The 12,799-nt window shown below is 30.3% G+C and overlaps 1 protein-coding gene and 1 pseudogene across 4 annotated transcripts; both read left to right on the top strand.

Moving 5' to 3' along the window:
- The first annotated feature begins 650 nt into the window (after positions 1-650).
- Positions 651-7,393, top strand: LOC121219932 (serine/threonine-protein kinase tricornered). Of its 4 annotated transcripts, XM_041098714.1 has the most exons (14): positions 651-812; positions 963-1,268; positions 2,004-2,178; positions 2,330-2,413; positions 2,943-3,184; positions 3,264-3,480; positions 3,805-3,884; positions 4,494-4,578; positions 4,872-5,003; positions 5,108-5,221; positions 5,314-5,364; positions 5,637-5,721; positions 6,515-6,571; positions 7,033-7,393. In XM_041098714.1, the coding sequence occupies exons 2-14, from the start codon at positions 1,024-1,026 to the stop codon at positions 7,086-7,088; spliced, it is 1,623 nt and encodes a 540-aa protein (XP_040954648.1). In that variant the 5' UTR covers positions 651-812; positions 963-1,023; the 3' UTR covers positions 7,089-7,393. The 4 variants fall into 4 exon arrangements, with proteins under 4 accessions (XP_040954648.1, XP_040954647.1, XP_040954644.1 ...); XM_041098713.1 differs by lacking the exon at positions 7,033-7,393 and having other exon boundaries at positions 6,515-6,798; XM_041098712.1 differs by lacking the exon at positions 651-812 and having other exon boundaries at positions 874-1,268.
- Positions 7,394-10,473: 3,080 nt separating this feature from the next.
- On the top strand, positions 10,474-11,807 carry LOC121220373 (protein SCARECROW 1-like; annotated as a pseudogene).
- The last annotated feature ends 992 nt before the right edge of the window (positions 11,808-12,799 follow it).

Consider the following 12,799-nt stretch of genomic DNA (forward strand, 5'->3'; position numbering starts at 1 on the left):
AGAAGAGTAATAAAATTTGGGAAATTAGTATTATTTGATCATCTAACCAAATGAGTTGATGTGTCAAAAGAAAACATGTTTTATAGAAAAAGTTTTTCACAAAGCGCTCTCCTCATTTTCGGTTTGTTTATTAAAAAACGATCTATTTTCTTAAATTTCAAAGAAAAAGGCCTACAACTCTAATTTCGTTTTAAAATCAACATATTTACCTAATTAAACTTAATATTATTGCCAACCAAGCATCCACACTATGTCAAAATTAAATTAAATTTATACAAAATTCCGTCAAGAACTTTTAAAAAATGAACATTCACGATTTACCTACTCTTATAGAAGTCGATGTCAAAATAATATATTATTATGAGAAATAAATTCTATAAGTGATCTTTTAAATGAAGTTTTACAACAAATAATAATGTTTTTCATTATAAAAATCATTGCAATACCGTAAAAATACATATAGTATATTCTTTTCATTATTCGAATAATAATTTATGTTCTTGAAATTTATATATTTACTTTTTTAAATATTTTAATCAGTAAAAAAAAAAAAGAGCGGCCAGCTAATATTATCGGTTCAAACTCGTGTGATCCAATAAAATTTCCCAAAATATTAAAAAAAAAGGGAACGTGCGGGAATTGAACAAGCGAACGCGCGCCAAGAAATCCAAAAACTGTACCGTCTCTCTCAGGGTGTTTTTTTTTTTCATTTCCATTTTTGTATAGAAAGCCAAAAAATATATATTTTAGAAACGATTCGAAATTGCCGGGAGACCTTTTCGCGGATCGTATTGTCTAACGCAACCAACGCGGTAGCGTGAAAATTTTCTTTGCTGGATTTTACTTTTTCCATTTCTTCTCAAATCATTTCAAAAAGTTCAGATATCTGTTATTTTTCTTTATTTTTTTTGTATTTATTTAATTTTTTTATTAATTGCTTATTTAGTATTGATGAAATGCAGATCGCAGTGGATTTTGATTGAGGTGAAAAATAAATTTTTATTAGAGAGACAAAAATTCAAAATGGATAACAGTAATACGTCGAGGAGTTGGCTTTCGAAGTTACAGCCGAGGGATAAGACGAGGTCATCGAGGAAGAATCAAGCATCGTCAAGCAGCGGAGGTGGAGGAGGCGAAGGGAATCAAGACGGGATTACGGATGAAGAAGCTCTTTCCAATATCACCAAACAAAAAGCCGCTGCTGCCAAGCAGTATATTGAGAATCATTACAAGGAGCAAATGAAGAATCTTCAAGACAGAAAAGAGAGGTATGGTTTCCTAATCTTATGCTTAAATTTGCTAATACAAGTTGCAAATATATTGAGAAACAACGATATTTGAGTAAATAATTGTTGTTTGTAGAGATCAGAGATTTAAATTGCTGCAATCGTTACGGTTAACTTATAGAAATCTTTGGTTCATCTTATTTTTTAATTGATTTAATAATTTAAAAGTGTTAAGTTCCAAATTACACATGAATTTGATTCGTGTTGCAGCGTGATAGAGATACTTTGATTTGGTATTATTATATATATAACTTTAGTTTTTACTTTATACATAAAACTTTAATTATGAGCTTTACACAATTAAGGAAAAACAAATAAATGCATTTCTTCTTAATTACATATATTTGTTTTTAATAAACTTAAAATGATGTCACATTAATTACAATGTCAATAACTTATAAAAAATTCAATTAAAATTAAAATTTTAAAATCAAAATATATATAATTGCACAAAAATTAATTTTATGTTTCTCATTAGACATTGTGTTTATGTATAAGGTGGATATTTATCTTATTTAAAATAATTATTCAATTTTGTACCAAAAAGAACAAAAATTAATTAAAAATTGTAAGCGGGGCCGAGCTGGTTCAGGGTAGATAATAATTCCGAGCTGATTTTATGATGATATTATGACATAGGACTTTTTATGACAATATTTTGCCAATTTTAGTTGATTATTATCTTCTATTATAATTATTTTTTTTTCTGATTAATAGACGAATGGTCCTTGAAAAGAAGTTGGCAGATGCTGATGTCTCCGAGGAAGATCAAAACAACTTACTAAAGTTCTTGGAGAAAAAGGAAACTGAATACATGCGCCTTCAGAGGCATAAAATTGGTGTTGAAGACTTTGAATTATTAACTATAATTGGCAAGGGTGCGTTTGGAGAGGTATACTTCTCTATAATGTTATCTGTCATAGATCATCATCTGTTTTATCCTTGTGAAAGGAGTATTAATGCTATAGATCGCACTTAATTTTCCTTATTCTCCAATTAAAATTAACTTTTTGATTTACTTATATATATATATTATGGTGCAGGTTAGAATCTGTAGGGAAAAAACAACAGGCCAAGTGTATGCTATGAAGAAGCTTAAGAAATCAGAAATGCTTCGAAGAGGCCAGGTATTTGTTTATTCTGGCCATATGGCTGTGGTGGTTTTGAATTGGTATAATGATAAATTTAGCTCTTAATATTTATATTTTTTTTAATTTGGCCTTTTATTATTTTTTGAGTTAAATTTAGCCTTCAAGCTTTTAAAAGAGTCAAATTTGATCATAAACTTTTCACAAAGAGTTGAATTGTTGTTTTTTTAACAGATATTTTTGAATTTTTATGACTATTTATATATTTCTAATTTTTGAATATTTTATTATTTTTAAATTATTTGTTGAAATGACATATATAACAAATAATGCTTTGTCAATATGAAATATGCATAAATTGCCACATGGGTTGTCAAGTCAACATCGTTAAAAATTTAATGTTTTAGTTAACATTTCATTAAAAAAAAGACAAGTTGACTCGTTTTGACGGGTTGAGTCTCAAGAGCAAAATTTAATTTAAAAAAACAAAAGTTAAATTAACGAATTAAATTTATCAATTATGCCTTTTGTATATTACTCATATCGGGTATTTTCAATCTCATTTTAGGTTGAGCACGTGAAAGCTGAAAGGAACCTACTTGCTGAAGTTGATAGCAATTGTATTGTCAAACTATACTTTTCTTTCCAAGATGATGATTTCCTTTATCTTATAATGGAATATCTACCTGGTGGAGATATGATGACTTTACTTATGCGAAAGGATATCTTGAGTGATGATGAAGCTAGATTTTATGTAGCAGAAACAGTTTTGGCTATTGAGTCTATCCACAGACACAATTATATTCATAGGTTAGTATATATATAAATAAAAAAGTCAAGGTGCTTTCTCTGAAAAAAAGGGTTAATCTTTGGAGTCTAAATGTTGTAGGGATATCAAGCCTGATAACTTGCTTCTGGATAGATACGGACACTTGAGATTGTCAGATTTTGGACTATGTAAACCCTTGGATTGCAGTACTCTCCAAGAACAGGATTTTTCTGGTGCGAACATTAATGAAGGTACAGAAAATGATGAACGCTCAGCAGCTCCAAAACGAACACAACAAGAGCAACTAGAGCATTGGCAAAAGAACCGGAGAATGCTTGTAAGTTGTCAGCCGTTGTGTTTCACCTATCCTTTCATCTCTCTATATCTCATGCTATAAATAATAAATTAATACATATTGGTGGCTGTGAGCTATGTTGCTCTTGTTTTGTGAATTGAACTCGGTCTCATCTATGCATCTTTTCATTCATTGAATCACTGGATGAAGACCCTGACCCTGTATTGGTTTTGTATATTTGTAATTAGAATTGTTTCTTTTTACATGTTTTTGTGTCTTAAAGTAATAGTTACAAGCTTCTTGAAAGAACTTAGTAGTGACAATTAGATGATTCATATTTTTTGGGTCAAATGCTTGAATTTGCAGGCTTATTCTACTGTTGGTACTCCCGACTATATTGCTCCAGAAGTCCTTTTGAAGAAGGGTTATGGAATGGAATGTGATTGGTTAGTAGTTATTCATTTGAAATGAAATTCTATTTTGTTTCACATACCACTATCCTTTTTGTTTAACGTAGCAATTGATTATGGCTTTGTTTAGTTTGCATTTTAAGAATGTTTTGGGGGGTGAAAAGCACCTTTAGAGCTATAAGCAAGGCTAATTAAATAATTTTTGTAGTCCTTTTTTTATCTAAGGTAAAAGCATTATTTTAGTTTTTAAATTTTTGGAGAAGCATTTCTAGAATCAAATGAGATTTTTATTCTTTATTTTGTGTTTTATGTAATATTTAAATTACTTAAAAATATTTTTTGACAATAATATTAAAAAATTAAATCTTAAATTAAACATTTTAAAAAATGCTTTTCACCGCACTTTTCAAAACAATATTAAACTAGCCCTACGTCTTGCATTGGAGTAATGGCTTTCTTACTGAATATTAATTTTCATTTATTACTGACGTAGATGCTCTAATTACGACAAAAAAAGAAATCCATCTATCAATAGTTCATAGTAAATTAAAGTGATGTTGTCCTCTGATGATTTCTAGAATGCCCTAATTTCTTGCTCCGCCAATATTAAAAATTGTTGTGACTAATGATAATAATTTTGCACAGGTGGTCACTTGGTGCCATCATGTTCGAAATGCTAGTGGGATATCCACCTTTTTATTCAGATGATCCGATGACAACTTGTAGAAAGGTAACCTGAGAAATATTGCCAATTGATGTTTGTGTGCTTTTTCCGTTTTTTTATTTGTTAATTAGTCTGGATCTGGCTCATGTTATCTCTGTTTTTACTATTCTGCTACTTTCATTTGAAGACCATTTATTTGGCGCTGGTTAAGCTAAAGATAGAATGTGAAAAGAAATTGTCATGGTCCAGTAATACAAGCATTTCTATTTTAATAAAATGAATGAATTGGAAAAAAAAAGGGGGATTTAAACAAGTTTCACTTGTCTAATAATGTCAATTTTTTTTTATTCCTTTCATAGATAGTAAACTGGAAAAATCATTTGAAGTTTCCTGAAGAAGCCAATTTGTCTTCAGAGGCACAAGATCTGATTAACAAACTCCTGTGTAATGTCAATCAAAGACTAGGATCAAACGGAGCAAATGAAATTAAGGTATTGTTTTATGTGTCCTATCTATTCTTCATTCTTCAATCTGTTGCTTAAAACTTGTTTTCCTACGAAGGTGATTATCTTGGCTTCTTCTTTTACTTCTTTAGGCTCATCCATGGTTTGAAGGTGTGGACTGGGATAGGATATATCAAATGGATGCTGCATTTATTCCCGAGGTTAATGATGAGCTAGATACTCAAAATTTTGAAAAGTTCGATGAGGTACTTATATCCCTTAATTTTTGGATTCATACAACTATTTGTGTGGCAACTTTAACGTCTTTCATGATGTTTGCTTATTTTTCACTGTGCAGTCTGAGAATCCGGTTCGAAAACCATCATCAAAATCTGGTCCATGGAGGAAAGTAAGTTTCTAAGCATCTTTTTCATATATTCATTGCATTTCAGTCTGCTGTTAGCTAATGACAGTATATTTTTGGTAGGTTTTATATGAAAAAAAAATTTATTCTCAAAATAATATGATTGTTTTATAAAAATAAAAAGTTTTTCGTAATTTTACAATTGAGTTTAACTCGATTAATGGGTGTACTGTCCGCATTTCATGCTCTCTAAACCTGACATGGCATGGCAATTCATGACATAACCTTTTTTGATTGATTATCCATTTACTTTGCAGATGCTTTCGTCAAAGGACCTCAACTTTGTGGGATACACATACAAAAATTTTGAAATTGTCAATGACTATGCAGTGCCTGGGATGGGTATGCTTCTTTCTCCGCTTTATTTACCAAGTTATGTACATAGACAGACATGGTATTGGTTTCATAATCATGTCTAAGAATGCATGTCTAACCAATATTTTAAGATGCTAAAAGCCTCTTTGATCATTACTTTTACGTTGTATAAGCTGTGGTTGTCTGAAGAGTGCATCTTAACTTTTTATCTCAAGTCTGCTACATGCTAAACATAGTGTTTTTTTAGTAATTTGCACTAAAGATCTATCCCCAATCATTGAAACAAAAGGTTATTGCATTACATTCATGGTGATGTGAATGTAGTCATAGATATATATTATTTATATTATTCAGATTTCGCTCTTAAATATGAGTATTTTAAAGGAGTTTTTGAAAATTTATATTCATATCTAAATATGTATGGAGCACTATTATAAAATAATTTATCTTAACCTGTTTAATTTATTACTTGTATTATATAATAGTACCTTGTTTTTGCACCAAGATTTATCCACAATCATTGAATTTAAGGGTTATTACATTAGATTCATGGTAACTATGTTTAATATCTAAGTTTTTCTATGCATGTAAAGGATCCTTAGAGTCATATCTGATACTCATGTGATTATGCATTTAACCAACATAGTTTCTTATAACCAACCCAAACTAATAGGAAAGCACACCAGTATCTTAACCTATTTGGTTTATTACTAGCGTTACATAATAGTACCTTGTTTTTTGCACCATGTTTTTTTACAATTGTCCATATTTTTACTTAGGAAATTACATTTACGATACGAGATTTGCTTTCTCTTTGTAGCTGAGTTGAAGAAGAAGAGCACCCAATCAAGGAGGCCGTCAGTAAAGTCACTTTTTGGTATTGTCACATTCGTCTATTATAATGCATATAGTAAAAATGAAAATATCATGATGCTTTTATATCACAAGTTAAATTATATTTTGCTTTTATTTAAAAATAATAAATTAGTCCCTATAAGTTAAATTAAAGAGTAAATTAGTTTTTTTAAATTTTTTATCTATTTCTACTATTAAAAATCGGTCTTTGTATATCAACATGAACATATGGCATGTCACGTGTCATTGTTTGGTTATTTTGTCAATCATGTTAGTTTTTAATAGTACAAATAAATGAAATATTTAATAGAAATGACTAATTTGCTCTTGGATCTAATATTCAATGATTAATTTATCCATTTTTTTAGTGGAGGGAGCAAAATGTAATTTAACTCTTAATAGAAGGGTCTCCATGATATTTTTACTTTTTTTACATACACATAAAGCAATAACCATACCTCACTGCCACCATATTTCCTATAGATGGCGAAGACTCACAGGACGGTTCGGACTCAGCCGCTAACGATCAGTCTGTTTAACGAAGCTTTTTTCTTGAATCTCTTAAGCCTCTCCAACCGGAAGGCACTGAAAGATCAGTGCGGATCCGATTAACCCCATTTTTTTTTCGAACCAAGTCAATGCAGTAGCATCACTAAACCAGTAAACCAACAGAAAAGGTACCCGTTTTTTTCATATTGCCTTTTGCAGTTGGTCTCATTGGTGGGTGGTGGCTATATCTGCTGGAACTTTCAGGTTTGATTTACAGCTTAAGATCTAAATACCAAGGAAAACTACTGCTAACCAAAGTTTTATATATATAAATAAATTTTTAAAATTTTCATTATTTAAATAAATATAAAAACAAACGAGAGAATAGAAAAAGGAAAAAAAAAGGGACTAAGCTGTAATTACTGATTCATTTTCAAATAGGTGTAAAAATATTTATTTTCCTTGTTTTTAGTGTTAAAAATGTTCTTGTACCAATGCATTTTATTATATTTTTTATAAATCAATATAACGTGAATATAATACGCTTATGATACAGTATAACATGAATATGTGTTCTTTTCTGCCTTAAATTTTTTTATAAAATTTTTAATAATATATTTAATTAAATTAAACGTTTTAGTCAAATTAAAAATTGATAATTTGATCAATTTAATCATAGATTTAATTTTAAAAACTTGATTCCAATTAGAATCTGTGATTTAAGCGAATTTGATTGATTTTGATCAGTAAGTTTAAGCTTAATTTAATATAAAATTTTAACTAGTTAAATTTACTTGATTAAATTAGTTAAATTCATCTATCTAATAAAATATAAATTCAATTTCTTTATTTTAAACTTCATTATATTTACTTAGCCAATATTCATATAAAAATTTTCAATACTAATTAAAAATAAACAACTCGATATATATATAAAATACAAAGCTTAAACTTGGTTAGGTCGTTAACCTATGCACTTGTTTGGGTGTTATAAATTACGAAGGCTTCAATCCAAGTCTTCGAAACACACATACAAAAACAAATAAATAAATAAATCAAGCTGGGATCTGGTTGTTAATTTGATTTCAAGTTATCCCTTGTTGATATATTTGTATACTTTTAGAGAGAGAGAAAAAAAGGGAAAATATTGGACCATTAATATCAAATACAGCTTTCATCTTTGATATAATATTGGTTGGTGCTTACTGTCACTCCCTTGGCTTCAACGTGTACCATTATAATCTAACCAATATCAAACCATGCCTTTTGACCATTTAATTAACTTTTTCTACAATGTTAATCAGCAATGACATTGGTTAAAACGGATGTTTATAAATATATATAGTTAATTTTTTTAGCCATGTAACATGATTTAGTATTTATAAAGATTATTCATTACAATTAAATACCGAAAATAAAATTCAGATTTTTTAACCTACAATTTCAAATATTAACTAAAAGGTTTAATTCACAAAATAGTATTTAAGTTACACCTTTTTTTTTTAAGTTGGCACCTAAAATGTTTTTTTGGTCATAAGTGGTATTTAAATTATACTTTTATCATCTAAATTGTTTCAAAAAGTTAATATTGTTAAAAAAAAAACTTAACTAATCATTATGTGACATGTGACACTTTTAACTTAAAAATCTAAAAAAAATAAATATTATTTCCTTAATTTTTTTAAATAAAAAACTTGAAAACATATTTATATATTTTGTTCTTCACACAAGAATTTCGATGACAACAAATTTAAGAATCCAAATCCACTTTTTAACAACAAAACTCATATTGTATGAGCTTCTTTTCCGTTTTTAAACTCCAATTCAAAACCAATGTATTATTTCTCTTATAAATAATTTTTTCATTTTTTAAAATATTTACAGGTCAAAGTTATCTAACAATTAAAAAAGAAGAAAGGATCGCAATGGGCAGTGAGATAGTGTAAAAAGATTAGAAATTTTTTAATTTTGTTGAGATTCTTTTCTATCCTCCTCTCATTGGGAGCAATCTTTTAATATTTATAAAGCACAATTTCTTGATCTGACATGTTAGGATATAACTAGATGACAGGCTCAACATGTACCCTTAGATGTGTCTCTTTGTTAGAAATGTATCACTGTAGGGAACGAGCAGTGCCAACACATGTGAGTACCATACACCACCGATATCTCGTGAGGTGGTCCATATGCAATTTGATCCATCATGCCTCACCATCTCGCGAGGGACATGCGGGCATTACTCATGCCCTGCAATGATACCTTTCTACCAAAGAGATATCTAAGAGTACGTGTCGAGCCTAAAGGGAGAACGGATCATATGCATGACACCTAATTATCCCTTAGCACGTCACATCAGGGAACCATGCCTTATAAATATGGAAAGATTTCTCCCAAGGAGAGGAAGACAAAAAAGAACCTCAACAAATTTAATTTAGTTTAGTTGTTTTATATTTTAATTTTAATTTAAAATTATCATGTGTTGCAAAATGATTGGCTAAATTTTTTTTAACCGTGATAACTTTTTATAATAATTTGAGTAACATAATATAGCTTAGATACTCTTATTATAGAAAAAATATTTAAGTACGAATTTGAAAAAAAATATTTAAAAAATATTTTATGATTTAAGCCTAATTAAAAAAAATTACCACTTGGAATAATTGGATTTCACTCATTATGAACGGAATGTCTGTCCAACGTATAAAATTGAATTTCTTTACTTATGAATTGTGCTTAACATTTTTTAATGTAACATATAATTCAACATAAATATGTAGATTAACGTGAGCATTTTTGTCTTAGTTTTCCCTTTAAAAACCTAAGAAGAAAAAAATTAAAGTTTTTAAATCTTGTAGCACCAGATATTTGAAATTTTTTAGTATTTTTTATAATAAAAAACTCGATATTCTTTAAATAAAATTTCGAGTTTAAATTTGACAACTAAGAAAATGGCCCGTTTAGGGGTTAAAACCCACTTTACTTGGGTGGCGAGAAAAATTGAAGAAAATAATAATTTTTATTGTAGGTATAGCTCTTCCTACAACCAAGCATATTCCCATTAGTAATTTCCCCGTGATATATTCACAGATTTTTAACACGAATTATGCTTTCATGGCTTCAACATATACATGCATGTATGTATATTGAAAACCTAGAAAAAATAAAGGCAAAATCACTACAAAAAATTGACACGCATATGCTTGGCTTTTAGCTTCTCATCTTTATCTATGTGTCTGGCTATGCCGGCCAAGCTCTAGCATTAAACTGACTCCCAAAAACCGAGTCTTCGCCTCCATTTCTTTGGTTCATTCTTTTTGCCCAAATTTTCGTACTTTAACATGGTTTAACATGGTTTCAACCCTTCTCTTTTAACACCCTCCCACACCTCCAATTTTTCCCTTTGCCTTGCACCATATTTACATCACTAATTTCCCAATGACGAATCGAGGATTCGAAGTTGTCCATGCGACTCTAGACATGATCCAGCCTCACCAAGAACCAATATGGGAGCTTCCGTCATTTGGGTTACCATCAACAAGCTCAGACATGGAGAGAAACGAGCTTTCCGAGTGGGTTGAACAAGTCACCGAGCCTGTCATTAATGAGTTACGAACCGAGAAATCGATGGTGTGGCCGGTGGGTGATAAAGTTTTAAGCTTGATGATGCTTCTTTTGGACTGCGCCGTGGCTATCTCGGTCGACGATCTCAGTGAAGCTCATACAATGTTGCTTGAAATAACACAAATGGCTTCCCCTCATGCTGTTTCGTGTGGTGAAAGGGTGATTGCTTATTTCGCTATGGCAATGTCTAGTAGGGTTATAATTCATGGTTAGGGCTTTGCTCTCCTTTGATAGATTATGAAACCGTTCGTGGAGCTTTGCGAGCCTTCGATGATGCTTCTCCTTTTATTAAGTTCGCTTGCTTCACTTCTAATCGAGCCATGCTTGAGGCGTTTCGTTGGCACGATCGGGTTCACATCATAGACCTTGATATCATGCAAGGCTTGCAATGGTCGGCCTTGTTTCACACCCTAGCCACTCGTACTGAAGGGCCTCCATTTGTCACCATAACCGGTCTCGGCAGGTCAATGAAGCTTTTAGTCGAGACTGGAAATCAACTTTCGAACATTGCGAGACAGTTTGGTATACCATTCGATTTCCACCCGATCGCGAAAAAATTCGGAGAAATTGATATTGAAACGATACAACTCCAAAGGGGTGAGGCCGTAGCCATTCACTGGCTACAACACTCGTTATATGATGCCACGGGACCCAACCAAAACACATTAAAACACATCGAACAATTGGCTCCGACGGTGCTCACATTAGTCGAACAAGACCTATCCCACCACGGGTCTTTCTTGGACCGATTTGTGAATTCCCTCCATTATTACTCCTCCATCTTCGATTCATTCGGATCTTACCTATCGGCCGAAGACCCTAACCGGCACCGCATCGAGCATTGCCTTCTGTATAGTGAAATCAAGAACGTGTTAGCCATAGGAGGCCCTGCGAGAACCAGGGACGATAACTTCGGGCATAATTGGAGAAGCGAGCTCGCAAGGAACCTTAAGTTTCAGCTAATGCCGTTGAGCAGCAACACCATGGCTGAAACTGAATTGATGTTGAACATGTTTTGGCCTGGTTATGGCTATAGCCTTGTAGGAGACGATGGAACACTTAGGCTTGGGTGGAAAGAGACTTGCTTGTTTACAGCTTCTGCTTGGACAATAACCACATTGCGTGACGGGTCTGGTTGGTCTGGTTGAATGGAGGATTAGTGATTTGTTTAGTCCATAATTACGTAAGTTGTAGAAAAATCACATTCTTTTTCTATCACTAAATTAAGGGTAAATTACACTTAAAAATTACTAAATTATTAGTAAATTTACATTTTAGTTACTTAACTTCAAATAGTTACAAAATAGTCACTAAATAATTCAAAAGTTTTTATTTAAGTCATTGGGTTATTAAATTTTTTTTTCTCTAAATCCAATTAACAAACTCTAAATTGATCTGATGATCAATGTTAGAGATCAAAAAAGAAAATTATTTAGAATTTGATATACATATTTATGAATTTTAAAGCTATTTTATGAAAAAAAATTAAAGTGTAAGGTGTTAGGCTTCTTGTTTAGTCTTTTCAAATTTTATTAATGCATCAGGTAATTAATTAAAAAAATTATTATAAGAATGTTTTCTATCTTTTTTATGTTTATAAAGTCTATATAAACCAATTTAAAACTAAAATGAATTCACAAATGATGTGACTTTTTAGCCAACTGCGTCGAGTGCCTAATTTTTTCAAAATTTGAAAACTTATATTTTTACCTTTTAAAATATATAAAATTATAAATTATTAATGATAAAATTATACTTTGATCCTCTTAAATTGAGAACATGTTAATTAAATATTTTAAAAATTTATAAAAATATTAATTAATACAATGGTGAAATTATATTTTAACTCTTAAGTAGTGTTTAGAAAGTAATCTAGTAATTGGGTTTGGATGTAATTGCTTGTAATTATACAAGTGAGACATGTTTGAGTAACTATGATAATTATATGCAAATCAAATTTTAAAAAATATATTTTTATACAAGTTATAAACATTATATTATAAACATTAATACGTATGAGTGTTTGGAATGGTTATGGTAAAAAAAATATATTATAAATCTTTAAAATTTATAATAAAAATAATTTGTATGTTTTATAAAGTTATAATAAAAATTATATTATTTAAATCTTAAAAAAGTT

This window comes from Gossypium hirsutum, chromosome D08 (genome assembly GCF_007990345.1).
Source record: "Gossypium hirsutum isolate 1008001.06 chromosome D08, Gossypium_hirsutum_v2.1, whole genome shotgun sequence".
In the NCBI taxonomy this organism is placed as follows: Eukaryota; Viridiplantae; Streptophyta; class Magnoliopsida; order Malvales; family Malvaceae; genus Gossypium; species Gossypium hirsutum.

What these genes read in the sequence shown, in the direction of transcription:
- LOC121219932 (XM_041098710.1), top strand. Translation starts at nt 952, where the DNA reads ATGAAATGCAGATCGCAGTGGATTTTGATTGAGGTGAAAAATAAATTT. An exon ending in AAATGCTTCGAAGAGGCCAG is followed by an intron (nt 2,414 to 2,942) that starts GTATTTGTTTAT and finishes ATCTCATTTTAG; the next exon opens with GTTGAGCACGTGAAAGCTGA. An exon ending in AATCTGGTCCATGGAGGAAA is followed by an intron (nt 5,365 to 5,636) that starts GTAAGTTTCTAA and finishes TTTACTTTGCAG; the next exon opens with ATGCTTTCGTCAAAGGACCT.